Source organism: Penicillium canescens, assembly GCF_028828765.1.
Source record: "Penicillium canescens strain IBT 15451 chromosome Unknown utg000003l_segment0_segment0, whole genome shotgun sequence".
NCBI lineage: Eukaryota > Fungi > Ascomycota > Eurotiomycetes > Eurotiales > Aspergillaceae > Penicillium > Penicillium canescens.
In genome coordinates, this window is record NW_026703965.1 from 841,279 (window position 1) to 866,949 (window position 25,671).

The 25,671-nt window shown below is 50.0% G+C and overlaps 7 protein-coding genes across 7 annotated transcripts; 4 read left to right on the top strand and 3 right to left on the bottom strand.

The window, feature by feature from the left end:
• Window positions 1-162: 162 nt before the first annotated feature.
• Window positions 163-3,916, bottom strand: N7446_003789 (DNA-directed RNA polymerase III core subunit RET1; the record flags this gene model as incomplete). Its single annotated transcript, XM_058512538.1, has 3 exons — window positions 163-2,971; window positions 3,026-3,783; window positions 3,857-3,916. 3 exons carry the CDS (start codon window positions 3,914-3,916, stop codon window positions 163-165), a joined length of 3,627 nt encoding a protein of 1,208 aa, XP_058373867.1.
• A 1,462-nt stretch (window positions 3,917-5,378) lies between these two features.
• On the top strand, window positions 5,379-6,473 carry N7446_003790 (carbon-nitrogen hydrolase family protein; the record flags this gene model as incomplete). Its single annotated transcript, XM_058512539.1, has 1 exon — window positions 5,379-6,473. One exon carries the CDS (start codon window positions 5,379-5,381, stop codon window positions 6,471-6,473), a length of 1,095 nt encoding a protein of 364 aa, XP_058373868.1.
• A 2,457-nt stretch (window positions 6,474-8,930) lies between these two features.
• Window positions 8,931-14,767, top strand: N7446_003791 (uncharacterized protein). The gene is made up of 7 exons (XM_058512540.1): window positions 8,931-9,003; window positions 9,077-9,182; window positions 9,440-9,735; window positions 11,061-11,491; window positions 11,552-11,807; window positions 11,860-12,811; window positions 12,871-14,767. Exons 3-7 carry the CDS (start codon window positions 9,466-9,468, stop codon window positions 13,998-14,000), a joined length of 3,039 nt encoding a protein of 1,012 aa, XP_058373869.1. The 5' UTR covers window positions 8,931-9,003; window positions 9,077-9,182; window positions 9,440-9,465; the 3' UTR covers window positions 14,001-14,767.
• Window positions 14,768-14,974: 207 nt separating this feature from the next.
• N7446_003792 (origin of replication complex subunit 5 family protein) lies at window positions 14,975-16,746 on the top strand (the record flags this gene model as incomplete). The annotated part of the gene is made up of 3 exons (XM_058512541.1): window positions 14,975-15,061; window positions 15,157-15,534; window positions 15,607-16,746. 3 exons carry the CDS (start codon window positions 14,975-14,977, stop codon window positions 16,744-16,746), a joined length of 1,605 nt encoding a protein of 534 aa, XP_058373870.1.
• Window positions 16,747-17,263: 517 nt separating this feature from the next.
• N7446_003793 (uncharacterized protein) lies at window positions 17,264-19,367 on the bottom strand (the record flags this gene model as incomplete). The annotated part of the gene is made up of 10 exons (XM_058512542.1): window positions 17,264-17,463; window positions 17,540-17,714; window positions 17,770-18,164; window positions 18,223-18,317; window positions 18,374-18,411; window positions 18,465-18,546; window positions 18,601-18,631; window positions 18,685-18,943; window positions 18,995-19,098; window positions 19,337-19,367. The coding sequence occupies 10 exons, from the start codon at window positions 19,365-19,367 to the stop codon at window positions 17,264-17,266; spliced, it is 1,410 nt and encodes a 469-aa protein (XP_058373871.1).
• Window positions 19,368-20,585: 1,218 nt separating this feature from the next.
• On the top strand, window positions 20,586-23,649 carry N7446_003794 (plasma-membrane proton-efflux P-type ATPase; the record flags this gene model as incomplete). The annotated part of the gene is made up of 3 exons (XM_058512543.1): window positions 20,586-21,395; window positions 21,452-23,546; window positions 23,603-23,649. The coding sequence occupies 3 exons, from the start codon at window positions 20,586-20,588 to the stop codon at window positions 23,647-23,649; spliced, it is 2,952 nt and encodes a 983-aa protein (XP_058373872.1).
• Window positions 23,650-24,146: 497 nt separating this feature from the next.
• Window positions 24,147-25,408, bottom strand: N7446_003795 (uncharacterized protein). The gene is made up of 2 exons (XM_058512544.1): window positions 24,774-25,408; window positions 24,147-24,710 (listed from the first exon to the last, which is right to left on the bottom strand). The coding sequence occupies exons 1-2, from the start codon at window positions 25,318-25,320 to the stop codon at window positions 24,256-24,258; spliced, it is 1,002 nt and encodes a 333-aa protein (XP_058373873.1). The 5' UTR covers window positions 25,321-25,408; the 3' UTR covers window positions 24,147-24,255.
• Between the last annotated feature and the right edge of the window lie 263 nt (window positions 25,409-25,671).

The window sequence follows — 25,671 nt, forward strand, 5'->3', positions numbered from 1 at the left end:
TGTCTTTACAACTACAATCACACTTTACAAGAGAAGAAGAGTTCAGCAAGAATAACAATAAAATCGCCGCGCTATGCCATTTATTCATAAGACCGAGTATGCACACATGACCCCATTTTGAGTATCCCAAACACCAACCAAAGACTCACCCAATCACAAGCTTTAACGACCCTTCATCTCAGGGAACTCATCATCAAGCTTCAGACGAGCCGTGACATTCATACTCATCAGCTCCTGGATAAGCAGCTTGGCAGCGTAAGGAATAACCATCTTCACAACGGAGCGAGACGACTTGCAGCCAGGACACCAATTCAAGTAACCCATGAAGCCACAGTTCTCGCAAACGTCCACCTCGTGACGATCAGACGAGATCATCAACCGCTCAAGGAGCAGCTGGCTAGTACCGTACGCAATCAAACAATCACGTTCCATCTCACCGAGACGGAGACCACCGTCACGGGAACGACCCTCAGTGGGCTGGCGGGTAAGTGTAGCACGGGGACCACGGGCACGCGAGTGCATCTTGTCTTGGACCATGTGCTTCAGTTTCTGGTAGTAGATTGGACCGGTGAAGACGTAGAAAGGCAGTGCCTCGCCGGTGATACCGGAGGTGAGGTAGTCTTTACCACCGTAACTGAAACCCTTGTCGATGAGGATCTGGGACATTTCTTCGACGGGGCTGCCGCCGAAACAGGTACCGTAGCCGTGCTGGCCTGAGAGGACGCCTGCTTTGCCGGCGACTAGCTCCAGCATCTTTCCGACTGTCATTCGAGAGGGGAAACCGTGGGGGTTCATGATGATGTCTGGATTGATGCCTTGGTCGCTGAAGGGCATGTCCGCTTGGTCTGCGATGATTCCTACGACACCCTTTTGACCGTGACGAGAGGAGAACTTGTCGCCGACTTCGGGACGACGGGTTTGGCGGGTTAGGACCTTGATAAGTTGGGTTTCACCCTCTGTAGCTGAGACCAGGACCTTGTCGATGTAGGCGGGGTCTGGGAGCTTGTAATTCATGGATGCGTTGATATACTCGTTCCTGCCAGCGTCGGAGCCCGTGATGCCCGTGGAGTTTTGGACCTTGGGTGTAACCTTGTTGACGTAGGTTTCGCCTGCGTTGACCTGCTCACCAACGGCGGCTAGACCGTCATGCTCCAGGAGTGCGTGCTTGCGAATTGGAGCGCCGTTTTCGTATTCCGGCGGGCGGAGGTCGTCCTTTGATCCGTTGGAATAGCTCTTCAGGTTGGTGACGTATTTGCGGAAGACCTGGCAACGTCCGAAGCCGCGGTCCACAGATCCCTTGTTCAACACCAGGGCATCCTCAATATCGTAACCGGAGTAAGACATCACAGCAACAGTTGCGTTCTGACCGGCAGGCAGTTGATCATACTTGGTCAGCTCAATAGTTCGGGACTTTACCATTGGCTTCTGGGGATAGACCATGAGGTATAGAATGGAATCAATTCGCTGGAACTGATTCGAAGCAATGGCACCGATTGCTTGTTTACCCATGGCACATTGGTAGGTGTTACGGGGAGACTGGTTGTGGTGAGGGTAAGGAATCAAGCCAGCGACAGCTCCGAGGACGGTGAAAGGTTCGATTTCGAGATGGGTGTGAGTGTTTCCAATGTCCTTCTCGTAGATCGAGATGTAGGAGTCGTTCTCCTCGTTCACATCAAGATATTCAACGAGACCTTGGGCAAGGAAGTCATCGAATTCCATCTTGCCATCACGCAGCTTTTCGAGATGGTGTCTCTGAACCCGAGATTTGCCATTCTCCACGACAATAAGCGGTCTGCAAATTCTTCCATCGTCGGTTGCCACATGGACAGCTCGCTGGTGGTGGTTGATGTAGATGCTGACGAATTCCGAAACACGACCCATACGGCGCAGTCTTCGGAAAGCGTTGAGGAACGACTTGGGCCGTCTCGTCAAGGCAGTCGGAGTACCGTTGATGGAAATGGTGTAAGCACCCTTGGCATAGAGTTGCTGTCCACCAACACTGGCAATGTCTTCAACACCCAACATGAACATCAGGTTTCGCACGGGTCCCTCTTCGTCGTTTGTCGTGATGTGCGTCATGAGAGCCAAGTTCTTGACCAGACCACAGGCCTCTCCTTCGGGTGTATCGGCAGGGCAAAGCATGCCGAATTGGGATGGCTGCAAGGCACGAGGGCCAGAGACTTTTCGGGTCTTTTCGAACTGACTGGAAATACGAGTCATCATACCGAGAGCAGCAATATAACTCAGTCGGCTGAGAACGTGGGTAACACCTGCACGCTCCATGCGGAAACGTTTCAAGCTCCAGTTACCGGTTGAGATGGCTCGGTTCATACCCTGGGTGATGTGGTTTCCATGCATGGTCACAACACTCCAAGCGTCGAACTGCTCAGCTCGGTTGCGCTTGTTCAAGACCTTGTCAATGTTCATCTTAATATCGAAACAGAACTTCTTGAACAGATCTTCGAAGAGCAGCGCCAACATCTGGCCAGCCAACTCCAGTCGTTTGTTACCAAGGTAGTCACGGTCATCCACCAAAGCAGGGTCATTCTTGGCCATAAGAACGCGACGGGCCATGTGGGCAACATAGATAGCCTTGGGGCGGAAGTTCATGTCATGAACCTCAATGTGAGAGATGATGACAGATGCAATCGCCTCAATTGCTTCTTGCACATGGGTCCGGCGATAAGCGCTTTGTTTGCGGTTGATTTTGATCCGACAGCCAATCCAGTCAAGGGCTTGCTGTTGAGTGTAGATACCGACGTTGATTGCCTCTTCGAAGTTGATCGCAAAATCATCCTGGTACAGACTGTCGTCACCAGTGACCATTTGCATCATCTCCTTATCGGTATGAATTCCCATGGCCTTCAACAAAATCACAATAGGGATGTCTTCATTGAGCACGTTGTGCTTGACGTAAAGTCTTCCTTTCTTCAAGACGATGTAACTCTTAGATTTACGCTCGTTGGAAGAACTTAATAGATGTTAGCAGAAGTACTCGACTGGAACAGTTCGAGCATTCACTTACCTGGTAACCGAGGCCTGGACAATTTCCTTCTTAGGGTCGGTTTCAACGATAATTCTGTTCTTGCTCAACTGCTCCTGCACAAGAATGACCTTCTCTGTTCCATTGACAACGAAGTAACCGCCGGGATCCAATGGGCATTCGTTGAGGACGCTCATCTGAGCAGGGGTCTTGTTCGCCAACACACACTTAGAACTGCGGAGCATGACCGGCATTCTTCCGATAGAAACGCCTCGTCGGATAACCCTTTGGCGACCACGAACATACTCAAAGTCGACTAGAATGGGTGCAGCGTATGTAGTGTCTCGTAGTCTGCACTCTTGGGGCGTGATCGTTGACTCGAATTCCAATCCGCCATCGCCTTGCTCGTCAGCTCGTCGAGGCGAACCAACATAGATGTCGGTAAACTTGATGTAAAAGTTGTGATCGATATCACTGCGAATAGTGGAGCTCGACTCGACGATCTTCTTCAGTTGTACCTCCACAAAATAGTTGTAGGAGTCAAGGTGCTGTTTCACCAATCCTTTTACCTTGAGGAATGCGGGCAGCAAGTTCCATTTATCCCTGGCGGTGTCGATTGGGTCAGTCAGACCCTTGTTGTAGTAGAACGGTTCTAAGAGCGCATCGAAAGGATCCCTCGGCTTGAACTTTGGAGCATTTGGATCCGACTCTGGCTCCGGCTGCCGGGGAGGCTCAGGAACTGGCTTGGATACGGAGGAACGCTTTCTTTTTGTGGGATCAGTCGCCGATGAGTTTCCAGTCTAATGGAGCGTCAAAGCAGTCAGTACATTGGTCGTACGTATGAAACTCGCGACTAGAAAAAAGTTTTGTTACCTCTGAGGGTCGTCGCGCCTGGCTGGCCGCCGAGGGCTGCGTCCTCTTGCGCGGCGGCATTGTGGATAGACAGTAAATGTGCAGAGAGATTAATTCCAGGAAATCTTAATCAAACCACACAAATGTCTGGACCGGAGCTCCCAAGGTGGTTTCTCACGGAGGGGAAAGATTTGAGTAATTTGGAGATTGCTTATTAAGCTGCGGGCCGGAGCTTGTTGCCGCCTGAGGCAGCAACTTTATACTTGGCGGCTCTGTTTTGCACAGATTTATCCATTGCACAGTTCAGCAATTTGACTAATTTAAAGATTTTTTGCAGATTTCTGTGTGGAATCTTTCTTCGATGTCAACTTAAACTTACTAGGTTATATTGTGTGGAAAAGTTGCATTTTGCAGGTATTGACTGTACATATATACAGCTGACCACAGCATTATATTATAATCTACAACGCAGCGCATAGCTTAATGAGAGAAAATAACACACTCGCTAACCACAATTTAACCAACAGCGAAATCCATCCTGTAATCGAATGATAGATAGTAGCATGACGAAGAACCGGAGTAAACTAGTCTTAACTCCGAGGATCCAAGCGGTCCGAAGGGATGCAGACTAATACCGGACCAGCTACTTTCTATAGACCGCTGATTCAATGAATGACTTGTACTATACTCAATTCTGTTGAGCGCGCATCATTAGTTTCTACAACTATCTGCAAGATGGTTGAGACCTGTCCGTCGACTTGGTCCTACAAGTGGGTCTTTGCATGCATCTACTGCACGTACATGTACAGCCCCAGCTATGCATGCACCTACGCGACAGCTTCCTATCTGAGCCACTGCCCTTCGAGGTTCCCAAGGTGCCCAACTAGGATGCCTGGTCGCCAGGTCTACGTAGTGAATCATGCACCATATGACAGTCATTGATGATAGTAGATGCCGTTTTGATGTTTAGAGGCTCGGCTTGTTAATCAAGAGCTGTGCAGCATGGTTCCACATACTTCTGGCTTGGTCTGGATAGGTGGTATAATCCTGGCTTTAAAACGGCATCGAGGGTAGATGATTGACTGCAGAGAGGGAATTACCTGACTTGTACCATCTTCTCAGATAGAAATTCGGAAACACATGGTCTTCCTATACATAGTGGTGGAATCCTCGGCTTTCAATGCATACAGACAGAGAGAACCGTCTAACAGATTTGTCTTATCTTCACGATCCTTGGAGCTGCAGTGGTACTGCTTAAGCAGTTCTCGCGGTGTTTCCTTCGAAAATGATCGTCATCCACCGACACCGGACCGCTTGATTCGTTCAATACAACGGCACTATTAAGTAGCTTCAAATAGACAGTCTTCGGTTATTTCCAAGCCTGGGATTTCGGGGTGACGGGCAGTTTTTCTCCTGCCGAGGGAGTCCCGAGGTCAAATCCCGAGATAGATGGTGTATTAATATACAAATCCCGATGGATTAAATGTGAATACCAACATCGCCCTCAACAAACCAGCCCCATTCTATCATTTCCCATCAGATAATGGCACCCATTCTCCGTGCTGCGGCCTGCCATGTCGCTCCAATCTTCTTGTCAGCCAAAGAAACAACCCAGAAATGCGTGTCTTTGATCGAAGAAGCCGCAAAGAACAAAGCCCATCTGGTCATCTTCCCAGAAGTGTTCATCCCGGGATATCCATTCTGGAGCTGCATGGTAGCCCCCGGCGAAGCCCATGAATTCTTCAAACGCATGGTCCGCGAATCAGTCTACGTGGACGGCGAAGAAGTCAACGCGATCCGCCGAGCAGCCCGAGAAAACCACATCACGGTGTGCGTCGGAATATCCGAGAAGACGCGGTACAGCAGTGCCAATCTATACAACAGCAACCTCATGATCAGTCCAGCAGGCGAGGTCCTGGTCCACCATCGCAAACTGGTTCCTACTTTCTATGAGAAACTTACCTGGGCGCCAGGTGATGGCCACGGACTCGAGGTCATTGACCTCCCAGTTGAGTCCTCGGGTATGGCTAGGGTTGGTATGCTCCTTTGTGGTGAGAATACAAACCCACTAGCCCGGTACAGCATGATGGCGCAAGGTGAACAAGTCCATATTTCAACCTGGCCGGCGAAAGCACCCATGCATAGCATCCGCGACAACACCGAATACAGTGGAGGAAAGCCCAAGCCCAGGTATGGGAACGTGGCAGCCAATCGCACCCGCGCTGCGGCGCATTGTTTCGAAGGGAAGTGTTTTGGGATTATCAATGCTGCTGTAGCCGATGAACATACCTTGCAGACAATTCTAGAAATTGCGCCTGAAGAAGTGAAAGATGTAATTCGGTCTACCATGGAAGGATCAATGCAAGCCGAAACGAGGTTTTTGGATACCACTGGGGGTCCTTTGGTTGGATTTGTGATTAATGCGGAAACTGGGGAAAGGGAAGAAAAGGAGAATTTGCAGCTTGAAGAAGGGGTATTATATGCTGATTTGGATATGGATGCTACTGTCGAAGGTAAACAGTTTCAAGATGTTGTTGGCGGGTATCAGCGCTTTGATGTGTTTCAGATCAACGTGGATCGGACGAGACGGACGCCAGTGACGTTCTCTGATATTTTGGAGGAGCAGAACGTGCAGTAGTGGATTTGGGTGTGAAGGCGACCGATGTTGGGGGAAGGGTGACATTGCAGTAGCTGAGGCCGTCTGAGCGAAGAATTCCCGGGTTCATTCTATCTGGGGATGTTCTGATTCACAGTTGTCCCGGACGTGGACGAGATGAACCGATAGGCTTCCTGTACCAACTTCAAGAACATCACGAACAATCATTCCGAGTTACTCTTCAATACAGTTCTCTATATTTTGACGTCATTCCATCACATATTCAAGCCCATAAGCCTCACCACACAAACGGCAGATCCAGTCTCTAAACAGAGTATTGAGGCGATTGAATCATGCTGAGGTTGCTCGGATGTATCGCCCTAATGTATTTACCTCGCAAAGCAAAGGAGCTACCCTGTCGGGCTCTTAAGGCGGTCCAGATTTACAGCTACTATTCTCGCATTTTACACACCAACACGCGAACAGAGAGCGCTAAAACATTGCAGTATGCATAAGCATCCCGAAATGACATTCTAACATGATCTATGGAAAACGCTAGGATCTGAAGAAGCGGTCACGTAGTATATTTAGAAAGCACTAGTGTTAGCACGGTTCGACACAAGGTCTCGACAGGGTACATGTATTGATCGCTATACATTCATACCATGGTCAGTCACACTACACCTGTATCACTATGATTCATGGAGACCGGGCGCGGTACCCTGTCCATCAGCTATTGAGCAGAGATATGTTTGATGTCTGTGGCAAAGGGCGTAGGTTTGACCGCAACTTTGAAATCGCCACCCGAGGTCAGGATACTCCGCAAGGGAGGGCGGAAATATTTCTCCGAGTCGGGAATGTCGATACAAGTTGTGTAATATAAGTTAGTCAAGCAAGTTACGAGGGCGAAATGAAAACAAATGGCAACATATAACTTTACCGATCTACACGTGGTTGGTAGGACAGGGTTCATCATTGCGATGCACGGTATCCTCCTTGGAGATCAGAGGCTAGAATATTGCGACATGAAGAACCGGGGATGTTATCGACCGTCTAGAAGGCCCATTACCCGTGCAGTTGCAGTGCAGCCGGGGTTGTGAGGGGACCGGTTTCATATTATTTGCCATCGTACTTTCAAAAACGGGGGCGATAATCATAATGGGTTCTAATAAGGGTCATTGACCAGTGAGGTGTTGTGGATCGCGAGTCTATCGAGGCAGCCAGTCAATTGTTCCGGGGGCGTCAGGGCGTTGGGCATGAAAGAAAGGCGGTAATTAAATTTGGGGATTTGGGCGTCAATGGTGGGTTCGACAGTATAGTGAAATATGGCAATCCTGCACAGTACTAGTTGTTGGGGGCTGGATGTATCACTTGGGAGATACATGCTAATGTATACTATAGCCAGCACAGACCGTATCAAGTTCCCTGCTCAGATCGGATTTCTAGAAAGGAGGAGGGGTAGAAAAGTGGCTACAAGGCAGATGATCCCCGCTAAGAATGTAATGATTGACTGGGGTTCGCATGCTCGTCATTCGGTGGACCAGGGGCTCCAAGCGATGCGATCAGCGCTACCACTTACACCGCTTGTCTGAGGGTGAGCCCTTATCAGCCGAGGTGGGGGAGAGGATTCAAGGGAGGTCAACTTACAGTGGAAAACGAAAAGAACAGAATAATAGCTATAATATGGAGTGCTAAGGGGGAGGGTAGAAGAATAGAATAGGAGACTATAAGTTTCAGTGCAGACCAATAGAGAGAGTAACGAGGACCCATGGAACAGAACAATGAAACCCGTCGCGAACCAGAGTCACGCGGAAGAGAATAGGGGAACATATACTACTCTTCTATATCTAACATTCTACACTCTCCAATCTACAATCTACTAGATCCAGGAACATAAGCGCCTAACCTCCTTAGAGGGCGATCCGCTGTCACATCTTCGGGCACTTCTCCACTTCCTACTGCAGATGCCACGCTTTGAACAGCGCATTGAAAGTCCCCCTTGCGCGAGAGGCCACTGCACTCTCCATCCCCAGCCCATCTTCCAATTGACCATTCGTAGCCCATTGAACACCTCGCGAGAGCTGTCCCATGTTCCCTACCCCAGGCTCTTCCCGGGACAAAATGCGTCCAAGTAGTACAGAGACCAGAGGCTCGCCAATCAGACTCCAGTCTCGAACAGTATCCGAGTAACTTTTGGAGGTTGATCATCTACTGTGGTCGAATTGTCCGTATACACCTGTGATAGTGGTTCTATATATATTGTGCCGGAGAGGAAGGAATTGAAACGCAAGACTAAATCGCCCCTTTTAATCAGATTGTAAATACCATTGCCACAGATTCCAAAGAGAAAAAGAAAAGAAACTTGGTAAATGACCGAAATAAGTAGCAAAAAAAGAGAGAAAAAAGGGCTAAAAAAAAAAAAAGAAAAGGGCACATCAGCAGCCTTTACCCAAAAAAGGATCTCCCCGCTCTGCTCTGGACTCCCAGCCCTTTTTCCCCCTCTCCTTCCCAACTCCCTTTGTACAACAGTTTTGTCTTCTTTTGGTGTTTGTCAACATTCGTTTCGTCCTTGGTAAGTCGCTTCTTGTTCACGTCCTCGCCATGACGACCCTTGACCTCCTGGCTAATCCTGATCGCGTCTGCAGTGCCGACGTGTTTCCCCCTCCCGAACCTCTCTCTTAGACGCCTGGCACCTGTGTTCGCATAGGAATCCCATCGCCGACCTGATTTTTCTCTCGAGGCGTTGATTGTGTGAGTCGGATTCATTTCGCGCAGATCGTCTCCTCCCCTCAGCCCCTCTCAAGCTCCCCTTACTTGAGACCGAACGAGCACACCGCCAGCCCTGATCCCCCTCCGCTCTATAACTCGGACATTTCTCTGCCCCCAGCTGCAGCTTGGCGTCACAATATCTGGGGCTGGTCGTGATAGCTGCTCGCGAGAAAAGCTCTCGAAACACCCCTCCGACTAGTATCGACCCCCGTACGCTGACCGGACTGTTGGAGTTGTAGTTTGGACAATTCGGCCCTTGCCCACGATGGCCTTCAAACACGGGCTTAGTGAACGCCTCGACGAGCTGCGATTCCCCTCTCCACGATCCCCGCCCTCGGAATCTGCGTTCCCCGGATATAGCTCGCTTTCCCCTGGTCACTCGAACTTTGTATCGGGCTTCTCGTCTCGGCCTGCGGGTGACGTTCGTGCCAATCTGCAGCGCCGCTTCACAACCGATTCGAGCAAGTTTTCGTCATGGAATTATTTAAATCAAGGCTCGAGCCCTGCGCAGGATCCTCTGGATCTCTTGTCTTCGGTGAGCTTCTATTTTCTTTTAGCGATGTTTCACGTATCTTGAATTTGAGGAGTGCTGGTTCAGGAGAGATCTGGATTGTGACTGCAATATGCAATGATCGGCATTTGGGCTGTGAGCACCACCGGTCATGGCCTGCTTCGCCGTAGGTTTGCTGAGTGTGATCTCCAGACTGTCGTGGCGGGCGACGTTTCGATGAGTGGCATCTGAGCTGTGAGAAACGTTGGCTGAGCGCCGGTTTTGTCCCAAATTGGCTCGAGATTTTCGTCACTCTCCAGTTATTTCCCCGGGCAACATTGCACATGCACTTCGTTTCTTCTCTCCCCTTCTCGTTTTCTTTCCCTCTACATCTCCCCCTCAACCCGCAGCACTGCAAGTTCTATGCCCAATATTTCTATTCATCATTATCCACATTCGCATTTCTCATACTACAATTCCCTATTGTTGCCTCTTCGGGCCTCAACCGGATTTGGTATATTGAGATACCTGCCCGGCCGTTCAAGTGAGCCCTCTGTTCTACCCAGGAGCCGTTCTTTGCTCGAGCCCAGCAGTCGATGCTATAATATCCCGGGCTCTACCCCCTCATTCACCCGTCTTTTTATTCTTCTACGACACATTTCGATATGCTTGCTTTTCCTCTCGTCCCTGCTAAGGTGTGAACTTGTTTGCTGCATCCCTTCCCCATCCCCATCCCCATCACCACTCCTACTCTATCCCATATCTCGTGTTCTTTCGGGACTGTGTTCCAGGATCCCTCCTGCAACGTGGACTCTTGACCTCTGTGGGCTTGTTGGATCACTGCATTGTTCAGCTCCGTTGTCACGGTTTTGTTGAAGCCCGTTAAAGTCTCCGTTGAAGGCGTTGTTCCGTTGAAGGCGTTGTTCCGTTGAAGGCGTTGTTCCGTTGAAGGCGTTGTTCCGTTGAAGGCGTTGTTCCGTTGAAGGCGTCGTCCCCGGTGCAGGCATCATCCCTATCGAAGGCCCATTCAACCAGTCCTATATCTCCCGCCTCGAAGGATCACTTGTCCGGCCTCGAAGACTGGCTTGTACGGGCACGAAGCGTCACTTTTATGGGTACGAATCGTCAAATTGTTTTCGGAACTACGGAGATGCCTAGGGAACAAAAGAGTCTGAACGGCCAACGAACCAGCCAACTGAGTCTTTAACGGTGAACGTCTTGAACGGTGAACGTCATTAACGCCCAACAAAACCTTGAACAATCTACGCTTCTTCCATGTCAACCCATCCCAACACACCCTTCCTCTTTCTTCGTCAATTTTCTTTTCCGTGGTGATATTCTTGAGACAAACATTGATCTGACTTTTCCAGCAGTTTGAAAAGAAACGCCAACATCTGGAGTACATGCGTGAACAGAAACGTCGATTTGAGGAGGATATGAAAATGCTGGACCTACAACACGAAAAGGAGAAGCTGGAGATGGACCAGCTTGCTCGCGACCTGGCTAAGGCTGGACTATCTGGTCCGGTCAGCGAGCCAACTACCCCGCCTGAGTACCGCGAGAGCTCGGTGTCCAGCGCTTTCAGCCGCCCTGCTCGTTTCTCTACTTCGAGTGTCACCTCTTCGCCTGGTTTCTTCAGCGCATTTGCCCCCTCCAACTTGACCTCGCCCCAAGCTCCGTCTCGTTCTGCGCACCAGCCGGTTGACCGCTTTACTGGTCACTCAGTTCCTGGCTCCCGTCGCAACTCTGAGAAGGACGATTTCCTCGCTGAACCTTCTTCACCGTTCCGTCCTGGCCCTTCGTGAGTGGCATCGAATATCTACACTCGCTTCATGGTTCGATTTAACTTACAATTGTGTAGTGCCCACCGCTACTCGCTTCCAGCGAGCAACTTGAACGCCCAGGTTCGGTCCAATGCCTCCGGGTTCAACAACGGATCTGGTATCGACTCTTTTGCCGCCGCCAAGTACCTTTTCCCCAGTGATGAAGAAAAGCTACATGGCCCTCTGAAGGACGTTGATCGCTTGTCTACCCCGGATATCAAGAGTTACATCAAGATGACTGAGACCGACGATAAATTCCCTACGTTGTCCCGCCGTGGTGGTGCAAACCTTGTTGTGAGTGCCCCCTCACAATTGAATTCAAGCACATTTCTAATATCCAATTCAGCTGTCTGCCAACCCTGATGCCCTTGACCTTGCCAACTCGCGCACTCCTGGTCCCGAGACTTATTCCAACCACAACCGGCACCGCTCGTCTCACCAGAGTATGCCGCAGAACATCTCGGGTTTGATGCGCATGGATCAGCTAAGCAGCCCAACGAACGAAGACCACGGTACCTCGACTCACGCATCACGCCATATCGCTCGTCACTCCCTGGGAAGCAACATGTCCTTCCAGGATGAACGTCACGATGAGACCGCAACTCCTGTTCCGTCCAGTCGCCCGATTGCTCAATCCTCATACTCGACCAACGACTTGCCTACCATCAAGGGTAATGGAATCGGCAATGCCGTCACGCCTCCTAACAATCAAATGGACAACATGCACCACCACAATGCAAGCATGGGACGCATTCCTCAGAGTGCCGTGAACAATCGCCAGGGAAAGGATTCTCCCGAAGCAGATGACACCAACCTTCAGAACGGCTCAACATCTCAGACTATCCTGCAAGCCAGTGCTGCGCCTTTCGGGCCCCAACTCACATCGGCTGTTTCCACAAACAATGTCCCTGGAGCGGTTGCTCCAATGGCTCTGCCTTTCCAAGTTCCCGCCTACAATTATGCAATCCAACCTTATGCCCCCCAGACTCACCATGCAAACCACATGTCTAACCTCTCCGCTGGTTACAATGGCTATCCCTCCTATCCTGGCTCTGGTTTCCGCTTTTCTGACAACTCTGCTCGAGGTGGCATGGCTGCACGTCGCCAGGAGAATGAGGCGAGTCAGCTCACACGCTTCGGCAACTTCCCCTTGGAGCACTATAAGGGTGAGCTGTACAGCTTGTGCAAGGACCAGCATGGCTGCCGATACTTGCAGCGCAAACTGGAGGAACGTAACCCGGAGCATGTGCAGCTGATCTTCAGTGAGACATACATGCACGTTATCGAACTCATGACCGGTATGAGTTTCATCCTGCCTTTTAATTCGCTGATGACGGCTAACTTTTTTCTTCAATAGATCCCTTCGGTAACTACCTTTGCCAGAAGCTGTTGGAATTCTCCAATGATGAACAGCGTACTGCCCTGATTGACTTTGCCTCTCCGCAGCTGGTGAAGATTGCTCTTAACCAACATGGAACCCGTGCATTGCAGAAGATGATTGAGTTTATCTCGACTCCTCAGCAGACTCAGACCGTCATTGGCGCTTTGCAGCGCGATGTTGTTGAGCTTGTGCAGGATCTCAATGGTAATCACGTCATTCAGAAATGCCTTAACCGCCTTTCCCCCGAAGATGCTGAGTTCATCTACGAGGCTGTTGGTGGCAACTGCGTGGTTGTTGGTACTCATCGTCATGGATGCTGCGTTCTTCAGCGCTGCATTGACCATGCTTCTGGTCAGCAGAAGGCTCGTCTGATTTCTCAAATCACTTCGAACTCGTTCACTTTGATTCAGGATCCGTTTGGGAACTATGTTGTGCAATACATTCTGGATTTGGCTGAGCCTCAATTCACCAACCCTCTCTGCCAGACATTTGGAGGAAACATTCCTCAGCTGTCGAAGCAGAAATTCAGTTCCAACGTGATTGAGAAGTGTCTTCGAACTGCCGATAACTACATGAAGCGCCAGATGATCGACGAGATTCTTCGGGGCAATGAGCTTGAGAAGATGTTGCGTGATTCCTTTGCAAACTACGTTGTGCAGACTGCCATGGACTTCTGTGATGCCGAGACTCGCAACCGCATTGTCGAGGCTGTCCGCCCCATTCTCCCATCTATTCGCCAGACACCCCATGGTCGCCGCATCGCTGGTAAGATCATGGCTGCTGACACCACCGCCAGCCGAAGTAGTAACAGCAGCACTGCCACCAGCGGCCATGTCACTCCCAATGAGATGGAGCACAGTGCTCAAATTCCCAAGACCTTGCTCCAGAAGCCCTTCATGTACCAACAGAGCGGCCAATCCTCCGGCATCCATTCTCCCACCTCGTCCAGCGGATACAGCTCTCAGACCTATGTCCCTCACTCTTCCCAGAGTTCGGTCTCTAATACCCCCTCTGGACATAGTGAGAGCTCTTCTGTTTACTCCGCTCCGAGCTCGCAGCCACCTGTCAATCTCGGCTCGCAGAGTCAACTCTTTACATACATTTAATTGAGCCTGATCAGCCCAATTAATGCATGTCTTCGACCTAAGTGTACCCATAGTGAGACGATGCGACGAAATTTCTTTTTCACGATTTTACGGTTACTTTTACAACGCTGTCATCAGACTGGGCCCAACTGCATATGTATTGATCATTTTCCCGTGATTTCTCACTTGCGTTTTCCTGCATCGACCTATGAAACAATGTGTCATGATCATTGCGTCAGTCCATGTTGCATATTGCATTTCATGAAGCGACCCAGCATGAAGACTTCGGAGCCTTGCCCAATTTCCTGCTCCTATCCTCCCCCTGCCCCCTCTTGTACTTCACGTTTCTTTTGTTTCCCCCGGTGGTTACCTTGGACCTCGGAATCTCTGGCGATAGTTTTGGATTGTTCCCATGAACGATCTGGCACTCTGTGGCTTGGATTCTTCAAGGACTGGGCTAAGCAGTTTTCTTTTCTTTATCATTATCTTCGCTTCCCCATTGTGATTTTTTACTTATTTTTACCATGCTCTTCGCTGTACTTTTGCGCTTTTCTTTTTCTTCCAGCTGCATTGTGCTGTGCCCGTTACTTCACATTGGTTCATCGTTGGGTAAGCTGCGCTGAGGATCGTTGGCAAGGGCCTTGGTGCCTTTCATCCATTGATACCTCGGTTGTTTGCGGTCAGTTTACTTATTTTCAACATCGGAGACGGCCCTGTCGATTGCCCGTCTCGATGCATGTTCCTGCACACACGTTCTGCATGTATTCTAGCGCTGGAAAGCGAATTCGGTTTCCACATATTCCTATCCACGAAAGTAGACACGTAATTCCTACAGTCTAAATGTAGTGTTTTCGCCAGTCTGCGCGATTATTTCGGCGCGAACGCGTGGTCACGTGCCAACCAAGGAGCCACCCTTCTATCGGAGCTTCAATCTGTAACCTCCATTTGACATCGGATCATCCTACAACATTGGAAGCAGAACGGCCTGATCCTTGATGCTTCCAATCGAGGTTGCCCGCTCATTGGGCTCACAATGGCCCTGCCGCGATGTGCAGGCGCGCCAACTTGCCAGTCTTTTCAGTGTGAGTTTACTAAGGGCCAGCCCGCGAGAGCTCCGCACCTTCCACTGAAGCCATTCTGAAGGACATTTACTAACTTGTACCGTCGTTTGGAACAGCCCCATGTCCCTAGCCCTCCAACAGTCGTCGTTCACGGGATCTCGGCGACCTGCAAATCAACTATCCTCCGCGGCGTCCTCTCTACCCTTGAAGTGCCACACGCCATTATCCGCAGCTCGGAATGCATCACAGGTCGACACCTGCTGACAAAGATCTTATGGAATACATTGGAGGCCTTGGGCCAAAAGGAAGAGTGGGAGAAGGCCGGTAAGGGACGCTGCGAGCATGTCAGTGGCCTGGCAGTTCTCCTCGAGGAGTGTTTGGCAGCGCGGAATTCCGACAACTCCCAGAAATTCGTTTTGGTGTTGGATGAGATAGATAGGCAGAGAGAGGCGCCGCATACCTTGTTGTCAGCTCTGGCACGGCTAGGAGAGATTGTAAGTATGACGGGTGTTTTGCGTTGTTGTTGCTTGTGTGACATGTTGCGACTAACCTGTGGCATTTGATAGATTCCGTCTCTCTGTGTCGTTCTCGTTCTCAGCTCGACACCGCGGCCGCTGTTCCTTCAAAGTGCGGCGGTCCCGCACATCAGCTTTCCTCCGTACACGCGCAAGGAGGCCATCGACATTATCCTCGCCTCCAATGCGCCGGTTGTTGATGGCCTCCCGGATGAGACTTCCCTGCGAGTATATCCATACTTCGTTGCTACGATCTACGACTCACTGGTTGGACCGACAGCAGGCTCTATTCCAAACTTTCGATCCATATGCGAGAGATTGTGGCCTAAGTTTGTTGCGCCTGTGGTGAATGGCGAAGCACCTCCTGGCGGAAACATGGAGTGGGATTTCTCGAGATTGCTGGTTAAGAACAGATCAATCTTCCGACATCAGGGCGAGTCAGCGCTGGTGCACCGCATCGTGCCCGAAGATACATTGACGCCCATCGCAAAACAACGGACTCCATTGTCAAATGTCACCATGATGCCCTCAGCCCTCCCATCCCTCCCATACTTCTCAACTCTCATCCTCACATCCGCATACCTGGCCTCCCACACCCCCCAGCGCCTTGACACAATCTTCTTCTCCAAATTCTCCTCATCCTCCCTCTCAGCCCGAAACAAACGCGCCCACCATCGCCGCCGCCTGAAAGTCCTCTCCCAAGCCCAAGCGGAAGAAAGACAAGCGGCAAACGACGGCCCCTCAAACCCAAACAAGCGAGGAAAAGGCAAGCGTACAAAAACCCGCATCACAAAATCCACCCTCTCATCTGCCTTCGCGACCTCCTCAGCCACAACCTCCGCTACAGGCGGTGGCGCCGGTATAACCGGCCCATCGACAATTCTCACAGCTCGTCCTTTCCCCCTAGAGCGCCTCCTAGCAATCTACCACGCTATTGACCCAAATCCACCTGCCACGCCTCTCCGCGTTGCGGCAGTCGCGGATCGGATCTACGCTGAACTTGCTACACTGCGGCGACTGCGTCTTGTTGTCCCTGCTGCTGGGCATAATGGTGCCGCTAGTAGTAGTGGAAATACTACTGCTGATGCAGGTGATAAGTGGACTGTCAATGTCTCTGGGGATTGGGTCGGCGAGCTTGCTAAGGGGATTGGTGTTGAGGTTGGGGAGTGGCTTGCTGGTGGATTGGATTGAGTTACATGATTGAGCTTTTATGCATTTATTTTGCGGAGTGTCTGGGTTGTTGCTATACTGTATTGCATCATGTTATATTACATTGCGTTGCATTTTACTCTTATTGGGGTTTCAATTTATACCCATAGTCATCATCTACCTCCAATATTGTTCATTTGTAAAAGAGTAGAGTCGAGCACTTCGATGATAAGATTCAAATGGACCCTGTAATTTCTCCCATCGAGGTGAGTCCGAGCGGATTTCTAATCTTTTATAGTGTTTATATATATTTTAGGTGAAAGAGAGGTGAATATGGATTGCATGAAAATCCAGTATGTAGAACATTCTAAAACATTGAAAAAGGAAAAAGTGTAAAAGAATCCCGGCGCCGAAAATCAAATAGACATGACAAAGGTCATCAAACAAGTCTGCGCCAAAAGTAAAGAAAAGAAAGAAGGTATTGCCGTGAAATAGATACAGGAAACAGGAAACCAGGGGATATCAATCGCACGCCAAAGACAACGACACGCCATCCAAATCACCAACTCCACTGATCGACAACGCCATCTATGCCAACCAGCATACTGAGTGTCTCGGGACCTTTCCATGCTGGTGCATCATTACCCGCTTCAAAGCTCACGCAGCTCGGAGTGGAAGAGTACTTGCGCTCGGTAAGCGGGGAGGGTACCTGTCGACCGGTGCGGAGGGAGAACAGCTGGATCGTTTGGTCCGGGGATGCTAAGATCAAAAGTAGGTTAGCCATTCGTTCGAACCCAAGATAAGGATGATCTGCTGTAACAGTCAGGGGACATACGGTTTGCAAGGAGACCGAGATCAGTGCTAATGTCCAAGGTTGGCATGGGCAGGGGCGCGAAGTCAGGGAATGTCAGGTATGGTTGGCTTGTTGCCGAATTGGCGATCGATGGGTTCTTGTTCCGCTTAATGCCCTTGTCACCATTGGGAGCAAAGCGTAGGTCGAACATATGCAGCTTGGGGTTGTTAGTCAATATTCTAGGTCAAAAGGGAAATGAGATGTATACATACATAACGAGGACCCGCGGCGACAATGCGCCAGTCGTCAACCTTTTTGAATTGCATCACCGAGTCCGAATGCCGGAAGTGAGGCGTGCTAGAGCCAATACGCAAGTCATTGAAGAGAATCGCGCCGTTCTTCCGACCTGACATGATGACATCTTGATTGAGCCATTCAACGGAACACACGCTGTTCGTGTGCGGCCACCAGTGCCCCTTCGACCTGGACTTTTTCGGACCAATATCAATCTCATGCTTCCTCATCAGCCAATTGTTTTCGCCACCGTGGATGGTGTGTAGGCCCTCTGAAGCGGCAATGGCGAAAATGGGATCTGTGGTTGATGGACAGGCTGCGGTGCCCCAGAAGGTCATTGGATGTTGAGGGGTTATGCGAGTGGGTTGAGAAACTGGATGAGCTGTTATTAGCATGTTGTCTGTAGAAGAGGTTGGAGTCAGTGGACGTACTTGCTGGCCAGGTGTAGCCTCCATCATCATCGGGAGCAGGAAGCCAGTGCATTGAGAAGAAGCATGCTCCGTCTGGGCCGTCGTCCATGGTTGCCCTGGGGTGGTTAGTCGATGGTCTTAACGGCATTGACTCGGGTTTGAAACGGCATACAGTAAACAGTCTGTTGGGCTCAGAGACATCGAGGCGAGCTAAAGATGGTGTCAGTCACGCTGAAACTTCCATTGAGACTAAATGGACTGACCCGGAAAGGTTCCCTAAAGAGGAGACGCTCCATCGTGTGATTGTAGGACCATTGCGAATTCTCGATATCTGGAAAGCAGACCCTGCGTAGTGGTTAGTATTGAACAATATCTGCTTATTGAAAAAGATCTACTCACGAGACAGAGGATTCTTGCCCGCGAGCCATGCCTTGCAATTTGTATCAGCAATGTAATAAGTCAAGAGGTATCAAGGTAACTCACTGGCAATCAAAGTGCCGGAGCGTGGGTTCCGCACGACCTGTCGAATCGTGTTCGCTCTTGGCCACGGTTCGAATTTATGGAGCTCTTCTCGATGCAGCTGGCTTACTTGAAGACGGGCATACTTTTCCCGCATAGCACCGCCAGGCAATTCAAGCCCAATCTCTCGATGAACGGTCACCAGGGGCTGTGCCAACGCCGCGCCCCTGGTGACCATCTCACTGGCCGTGCGCTGATTGAGTTCTGCCTTCCTTTCGCGTTTCTGTAGACTCAATTAACAGATGAAAATATCAGGAAGAGCTAGGGAACCTACTATCTGGTCGCTGCGCTTCCGCTTGAGCACCTTCGCGGAATATTGCGCACCAGGCGGGGCAACATGGTCGGGCTGGATTTTAAAGTACTTCTTCTTGTCCTCATCTAGGTACCAAAATGATAAGCGCCGGTCCGTAGTGGGAGTGAAGACCTATACAGAAAGCAAGAGTGGGTGGCGATGGAGGAAAGTAGATGTAAATGGATGGGACGGGACATAAATAAAAATGATGGAGGTCTTGTGAGAGCAATTGAGGAGGCGTGTCGAGTACGCGACAAGACGTGTTCTCACTTGACACTGCTGGAGGGCAACACAGCAAATAAAGACAAGCAATTCAAGACTCACCATAATAGAAGCCAGGGATCTCTGGAGCCATGATGGTTGGCCCGAAATGCAGGAATTGGCGAGCAATGTTATTTCACGATGCATGTAGGAATGAAGAATTATATAGGACTCGGCCAACCATTGAGGCTTTATGCATGCGATATCTTGCAATGATCAACAGCCTTCCTTTGCGCCTTTTGTGCCAATCTATTGAGCAAGGCCACAATATAACAATTGAGATAACCAGCAAATTGTAGCAGAGGCCATAAATATAAATATATGCAAAGCCAACCTTATGCAACGGTGAAGGCTTTTGAGGTGACGTGAGTATATTATGTAATCTTCCGCCTCAGGCGCCCATTTTGATACGCCCTTGCCCTAAGTTGAGGGACTTGTCATCACGATGTTGCTCCTCCAGGGCTGCCTGACCCTGTGTATATCAATGATACCCCCTGGAAGCACAGCCTAGGTATTCCACCGGATTTGGGGTATATCAACGCAAAGTTGAAAATGCGCTGCAGGCAAAGGGTTGCATTGTCTTATACAGTTCAGAGGAATAGAAATAGCCTCAGGAGAGCATGTATACTTACGTCGCATTCGGCTCCTCTCTCTACTCATTTAATTCTGCTTGCTGTCGATGGCCTGAGGCTTTGAGCTCCAAGCTCCAAGTGGGAAGGCATCGCTTGTTTCGTCGCCTGGTCTGGTGGCGTGCAAGTCATCCAAAGTCTCGGTGTGTTTAGTTTGTTTTAATCCTATTGATTATCTCAGCCTGAATGGAGTTGTGTTGATTGTTATCCATGGGATGCTGGAACGTAATCCGTAGAGAGCATCTTCATATAAGAATAGCAGAAACGATGCCGATGCATCAAGCAATGTCATCAGGGACGCTGTCTACTAAGGATCCGAACTGCCGTTGGAGGCCGCCATTCTAGCGTAGTCTTCGATCGCGCCTTCGGCCTCGTCGTCGACTCGCCTCCTCTCCCACCCGCATACACCAACTATATCTTCTTTCCTCAAGCATTCCGTTAGTTCACTGCAGTCGAAAAGCTCATGTTTGTTTGATGTGAGTCGATCCTTTTGCTGTCTTAAGTTGATCTCCATGGGCCCAGGATGCTGTCAAGTGAACGGACAGCATCCGACCATTCAATTTATTGCATCTCATGATCATCAAATTGTTTGGTCTGAGAGATGTTCATCCTATGGACCGCAGCAGTTTGCTCTGTTTCATTGTTGCTAACTTCCTTTCAGCTTTTGCAGCAGACTGCCCAACATGCCCAGGCCTTCTGTTGACCCGTCGGATCCTCGCAACAGGGCTCTTCATAGCAACCCGCCCGATGAGCTTCATGGCGAAGAAGACAAGATTGAAAGCCTCAATGACCATGACAGTTTCCATGACCGCCTCTTTGATATTCCCAGGCATGCGAACGCCCTTGGCGGTGTTTCTCCTAAAGAAGACCCCACTCCAGAAGAGAACTCGAGCGTCCTCGGCAAGGATCAGATGGATCAGCTGGAAACCGAAGAGACTCTGAGCTTCCTCATTGATGAGCTTGATGCAGAAGATGGCAAGGAGCCTGACCCTGATGCGGCTTCCATCCATGCTGGCAAAGTTTTCGAGGTCCCTTATGCTTGGCTTGGTACCAGTCTCGAGGACGGCCTTAACGATGAAGAGGTGATTGTTCGACGGAAGAAGTATGGGTGGAATGTCATGAAAGAAGCCAAGAGAAATCATTTTCTCAAATTTCTTTCGTTTTTCATGGGCCCGGTTCAATGGGTCATGGAGGTAAGCAACTCTTGTCCAATATGCTACGGTCGGGAAACACATATACTCATGAGCTTCTTCTCACTGCAGGCTGCCGTTATACTTGCTGGTGGCTTACAGGACTGGATCGATTTCGGCATCATTTGTGGCCTGCTTGTCCTCAACGCCGCTGTCGGATTCATCCAAGAGTACCATGCAGGCAACATCGTTGATGATCTCAAAAAGACTCTTGCTCTCAGAGCCCAAGTCATCCGCAATGGCGCTGCTAAAGAGATACATTCCGCGGAAGTCGTTGTCGGTGATGTCCTTCAAGTAAAAGATGTAAGTCAATGAACATCAAGATGAAGACTATAGCCAGCAACTGACATTTGCATTAGGGCACGATTATTCCCGCCGACGGTAGACTTGAATCGCAAAATGCTTATCTACAGGTCGACCAGTCTGGTATCACGGGAGAGTCTCTCGCTGTCGATAAGCACAAAGGGGATTTGTGCTATGCTTCATCTGCCGTCAAGCGTGGCGCTGGTTTGATGATTGTGACTGCCACCGGTGACCATACATACGTCGGAACTGCAGCTGCCCTGGTCAACAAGGCTTCCGGCAGTCCTGGACACTTCACCCAGGTGTTGAACGGGATGGCGCATATCCTTCTGATATTTGTGATTCTCGCCCTCCTTGTAATCTGGATTGCCAGCTACTATCGTTCGAACGGCATTGTGCAGATCCTAGAGTTTACCCTGGCAATTACCGTGATCGGAGTTCCGGTTGGTCTTCCTGTGGTAGTCACCACTACAATGGCCGTGGGTGCAGCTTACCTCGCCAATCGCAAGGCAATTGTACAAAAGCTGTCAGCTATTGAGTCGCTAGCCGGTGTTGAAATCCTTTGTTCTGACAAAACTGGAACATTGACTCGAAACAAATTAACCCTAGGAGAGCCATATACGGTTCCTGGGATGACAACGGAGGAGCTCATGCTGACTGCATGTCTTGCAGCAACTCGAAAGACTGGCGGAATCGATGCCATCGACAAGGTTTTTCTCAGGGGCCTACGCAACTACCCATGGGCCAAGTCTCAGGTTCCTACGTACAGGACCATCGAGTTTACTCCATTTGATCCCGTGTCAAAAAAGGTTACTGCACTTGTGGAGAATCATGACGGAGAGCAAATGATCTGTGTCAAAGGAGCACCAATGACGATCCTGCGAACTGTGCAGGCAGAGAGCACCTTATGCGAGCCTTTCGTGGATGAGTACAAGGCCAAAGTCACAGAATTTGCCGATCGAGGATTTCGTGCTCTCGGTGTTGCCCGCAAGCGTACCTCGAAGAACTGGGAGATTCTAGGAATCATGCCCTGCTCTGACCCCCCTCGCCATGACACTGCCAAAACGATCGCTGAAGCCCAAGGTCTGGGTCTCTCCATGAAGATGCTCACCGGAGATGCAGTCGGCATTGCTCGTGAAACAGCTCGCCAACTTGGTCTGGGAACCAACATCTACAATGCTGAGCGTCTTGGCGTCACTGGCGCCGGCGAGATGCCTGGTTCCGAGGTCAACGACTTTGTTGAAGCTGCGGACGGATTTGCAGAAGTGTTCCCTCAACACAAATATAGCGTGGTGGAGATTCTTCAGCGGCGTGGATACCTCGTGGCGATGACCGGTGACGGTGTGAACGACGCTGCTTCGCTCAAGAAAGCAGACACGGGTATTGCTGTCGAAGGTGCCTCTGACGCGGCGCGCTCCGCTGCTGACATTGTTTTTCTGGCTCCTGGTCTGTCCGCGATCATTGACGCAATCAAGACTTCTCGTCAAATCTTTCACCGAATGTACGCATATGTCGTTTACCGCATTGCCTTGTCAATCCACCTGGAACTTTTCCTGGGACTCTGGATGGTGATCATGAATGAGACTCTCGATCTGCGCTTGATCGTTCTTCTCGCCATCTTTGCAGACATTGCGACGTTGGCGATTGCCTATGACAATGCCTCCTACTCCCAGCTCCCAGTCAAATGGAACCAGCCAAAGCTGTGGGGAGAATCAATTATTCTCGGAATGATACTTGCCGCCGGAACCTGGGTAACGCTAGGTACCATGTTGCTGCAAGGTGAGGAGGGTGGTGTGATTCAAGGCTGGGGCTCGCGAGATGAAGTCCTCTTCCTGGAGATAACCCTGACCCAAAGCTGGCTGATCTTAGTTACTCGCATTACTGGGTCGATGTTCAGCAATCGACCCTCAGCTCTTCTAGCTGGTGCTGTGCTGGTTGTTGATGTGACTGGGTCTCTGATGGCTCGCTTCGGCGCTTTCGGCACACCAACATCGGCATTGACTATCCTCAGAGTCTGGATCCTGGCCTTCGGGGTGGCCTGTGTGAACGCGATAGTGTATATCCTGCTGCACAACTCTGAAGGATTTGACAACCTCATGCACGGCCGCAGTCTCCGCAACAAGGGGAAGGATCGTTCCTGGGAGGACTTTGGTAAGCTGAAACCAAATGTTCCTAAGTGCACACCCCAGAGAACTAATGGATCCAAGGCCTTGCCATGCAACGTATGGCCGCCCAGCATGAAAGAACCAATTGAGGAGGATCGGAATGGCCAAGGGCCGACACAGTCAATGATTGAATACCATGATGATGAATCGTGTGTAATATGCTTGTTATTGATGCATCTTAACATTGACATATGATACCGAGAAATGATATGGGAGTCGGGACGGAAAGGAAAAGGGACGGTTTGCGCGAACTGGAGACCCCTATGGCATGGGACTTTCCATGTATTATAACTATTATTCTTACGTACTTCGAGCGCTAAGCCAAGAAATGCAGGCATTTCCATCTGATTTCTCTCTTCCGGGTTCTCTTTACCAGTTTCTGTAGATCTCCCGCAATGATTGTTGGCAACGTTGCCGTATACTGCATCTTGGGCTTCCTCTCGGTTCCCTCTGTCGATTCGGTTCTATTACAAATTACCTGAAAACCGAGGGCCAAGTACCAGTTACGCCGTTTATGCGTCGTAGGTAACCCAAGTTTCAACCTTGACCATAAGCAGTAAGCATAATCAGATATTGAATTTTGTATGTTAAACTTTATGTTCTAATTCGTAGATACAAAACCATGCCTAGAACTGTAACAAAACAGACATATCGTACTAAATGAAAACAGACAAATCGCTTGTGGTGGACTGAAATCAGCGAACCATGGGAGTAACCGAGTCGACATGGAACAATTCAAGCGTATTGTTTGACCCAGTTATGCCTGCCTTCGTCCTACCCTCGCCAGGTCTCCCTGACATCTCATACAACTTCATATCAGGAGATTCATCTTTCTCGATATCCTCCCCTTCATTGCTCATATATCTCTGTTGTCTCCGATACATGCGCCAGAAAACAAGGCTGCCGTGGATCTGCGCTGCAGAAAACGCAATATGCAGAAGTGGTGTAACCACCTTGAACGCAAGTCTCCATCGGCTCCATAATGAACCGAACAGCCACATCGTCACGACAGTCTCGGAGAATGTTCCAACTGCAGTGGAAAAGCAGGAAAGGAGAAAGACACGACTGAGGAAATGGTGTCGTTTAGGAAAGACGCGGTAGAGAATGATTGCGACGTGAGGGAAGAATTCGGAGATGATATCGAAGGCACCTAAAAAAGTGATCATCGTTAGTATGCCGTCAAAGGAAGAACTTGAAGAAGATTTCATCATACCCCAGACGGTACAAAGAACAAACTCAATCTCAGCATCAGGTTCCCTGACCGGCCTCAAACTGATAGCAATAGCCGTCTGCCCAATCAAAATCGTCCCAATGTGATGCATAACCGCAACAGGAGACAACTTGGCCCGATAGAGCAACTCAAAGATATACATTGCAATCAACGTCTGAGCAACGACAACGAGGATATCACCCATGGTGACAACTGAGCCATGGGCATAGGCCGTCTGGAACGTCGCCTTGCCGAAGGTAACGCAGATGAACGGGTATGCGGCCACAATCAGAATGACAATCTTGGTAAAACCGGCGATGTGGTGGTTGATGAAACCGCGGCGATTCAATTCGCTCATATCCGTATAAATCGACCCGTATGCTCGGCGGATGAGGAAGCCTTCCAGGACGTAGAAGCGGATTAGGAAGTAGATCACCAGTGTGACTGAGATGATGAGGGCTGAGAAAGGGGCGAGGATGGAGATTGGGCCTAACGTCTTGTCTTTCAATGCCACATGATCTGTCCGGGTTTCGTGCTGCATTGTTGCCATTGTTCCAAGTGAGTTGCCGGATGGGAGATGTCGGTTTCAAAGGTCTAGTACATAAGGAGTGACAGAGACAAATGAATGGAGATGGAATTAGTGGCGAGGCAATGCCAATGGGCTGGGTTGAAGAAGTCGTGAGCGCTATATGCCGTGTTTCACAGGCCTGGGGTGCGGCTCCGCTGTTGACTTGCACGACTTGTAGGGCGAAAGTACAAGTTACACTAGTGCTCGTTCTTTTCTAGCCTGACACTTAGCGCCCTTCACTTCAATTCTTTTCGCTCTAGTTTATTTTTAACTTACAGACTTTCTGTGGGCAACTAGAACCAAATGGTTCGGCCTGTACCCCAACATACGCAA

Bases quoted from the DNA above. Each gene is read 5' to 3' on its own strand.
- N7446_003791 (XM_058512540.1), top strand. From the start codon at position 9,466: ATGGCCTTCAAACACGGGCTTAGTGAACGCCTCGACGAGCTGCGATTC. The intron at 9,736-11,060 runs GTGAGCTTCTAT...TGACTTTTCCAG, and splicing joins CTCTGGATCTCTTGTCTTCG to CAGTTTGAAAAGAAACGCCA. The intron at 11,492-11,551 runs GTGAGTGGCATC...ACAATTGTGTAG, and splicing joins CCGTTCCGTCCTGGCCCTTC to TGCCCACCGCTACTCGCTTC.
- N7446_003795 (XM_058512544.1), bottom strand. From the start codon at position 25,320: ATGGCAACAATGCAGCACGAAACCCGGACAGATCATGTGGCATTGAAA. The intron at 24,711-24,773 runs GTATGATGAAAT...TCACTTTTTTAG, and splicing joins TGTTCTTTGTACCGTCTGGG to GTGCCTTCGATATCATCTCC.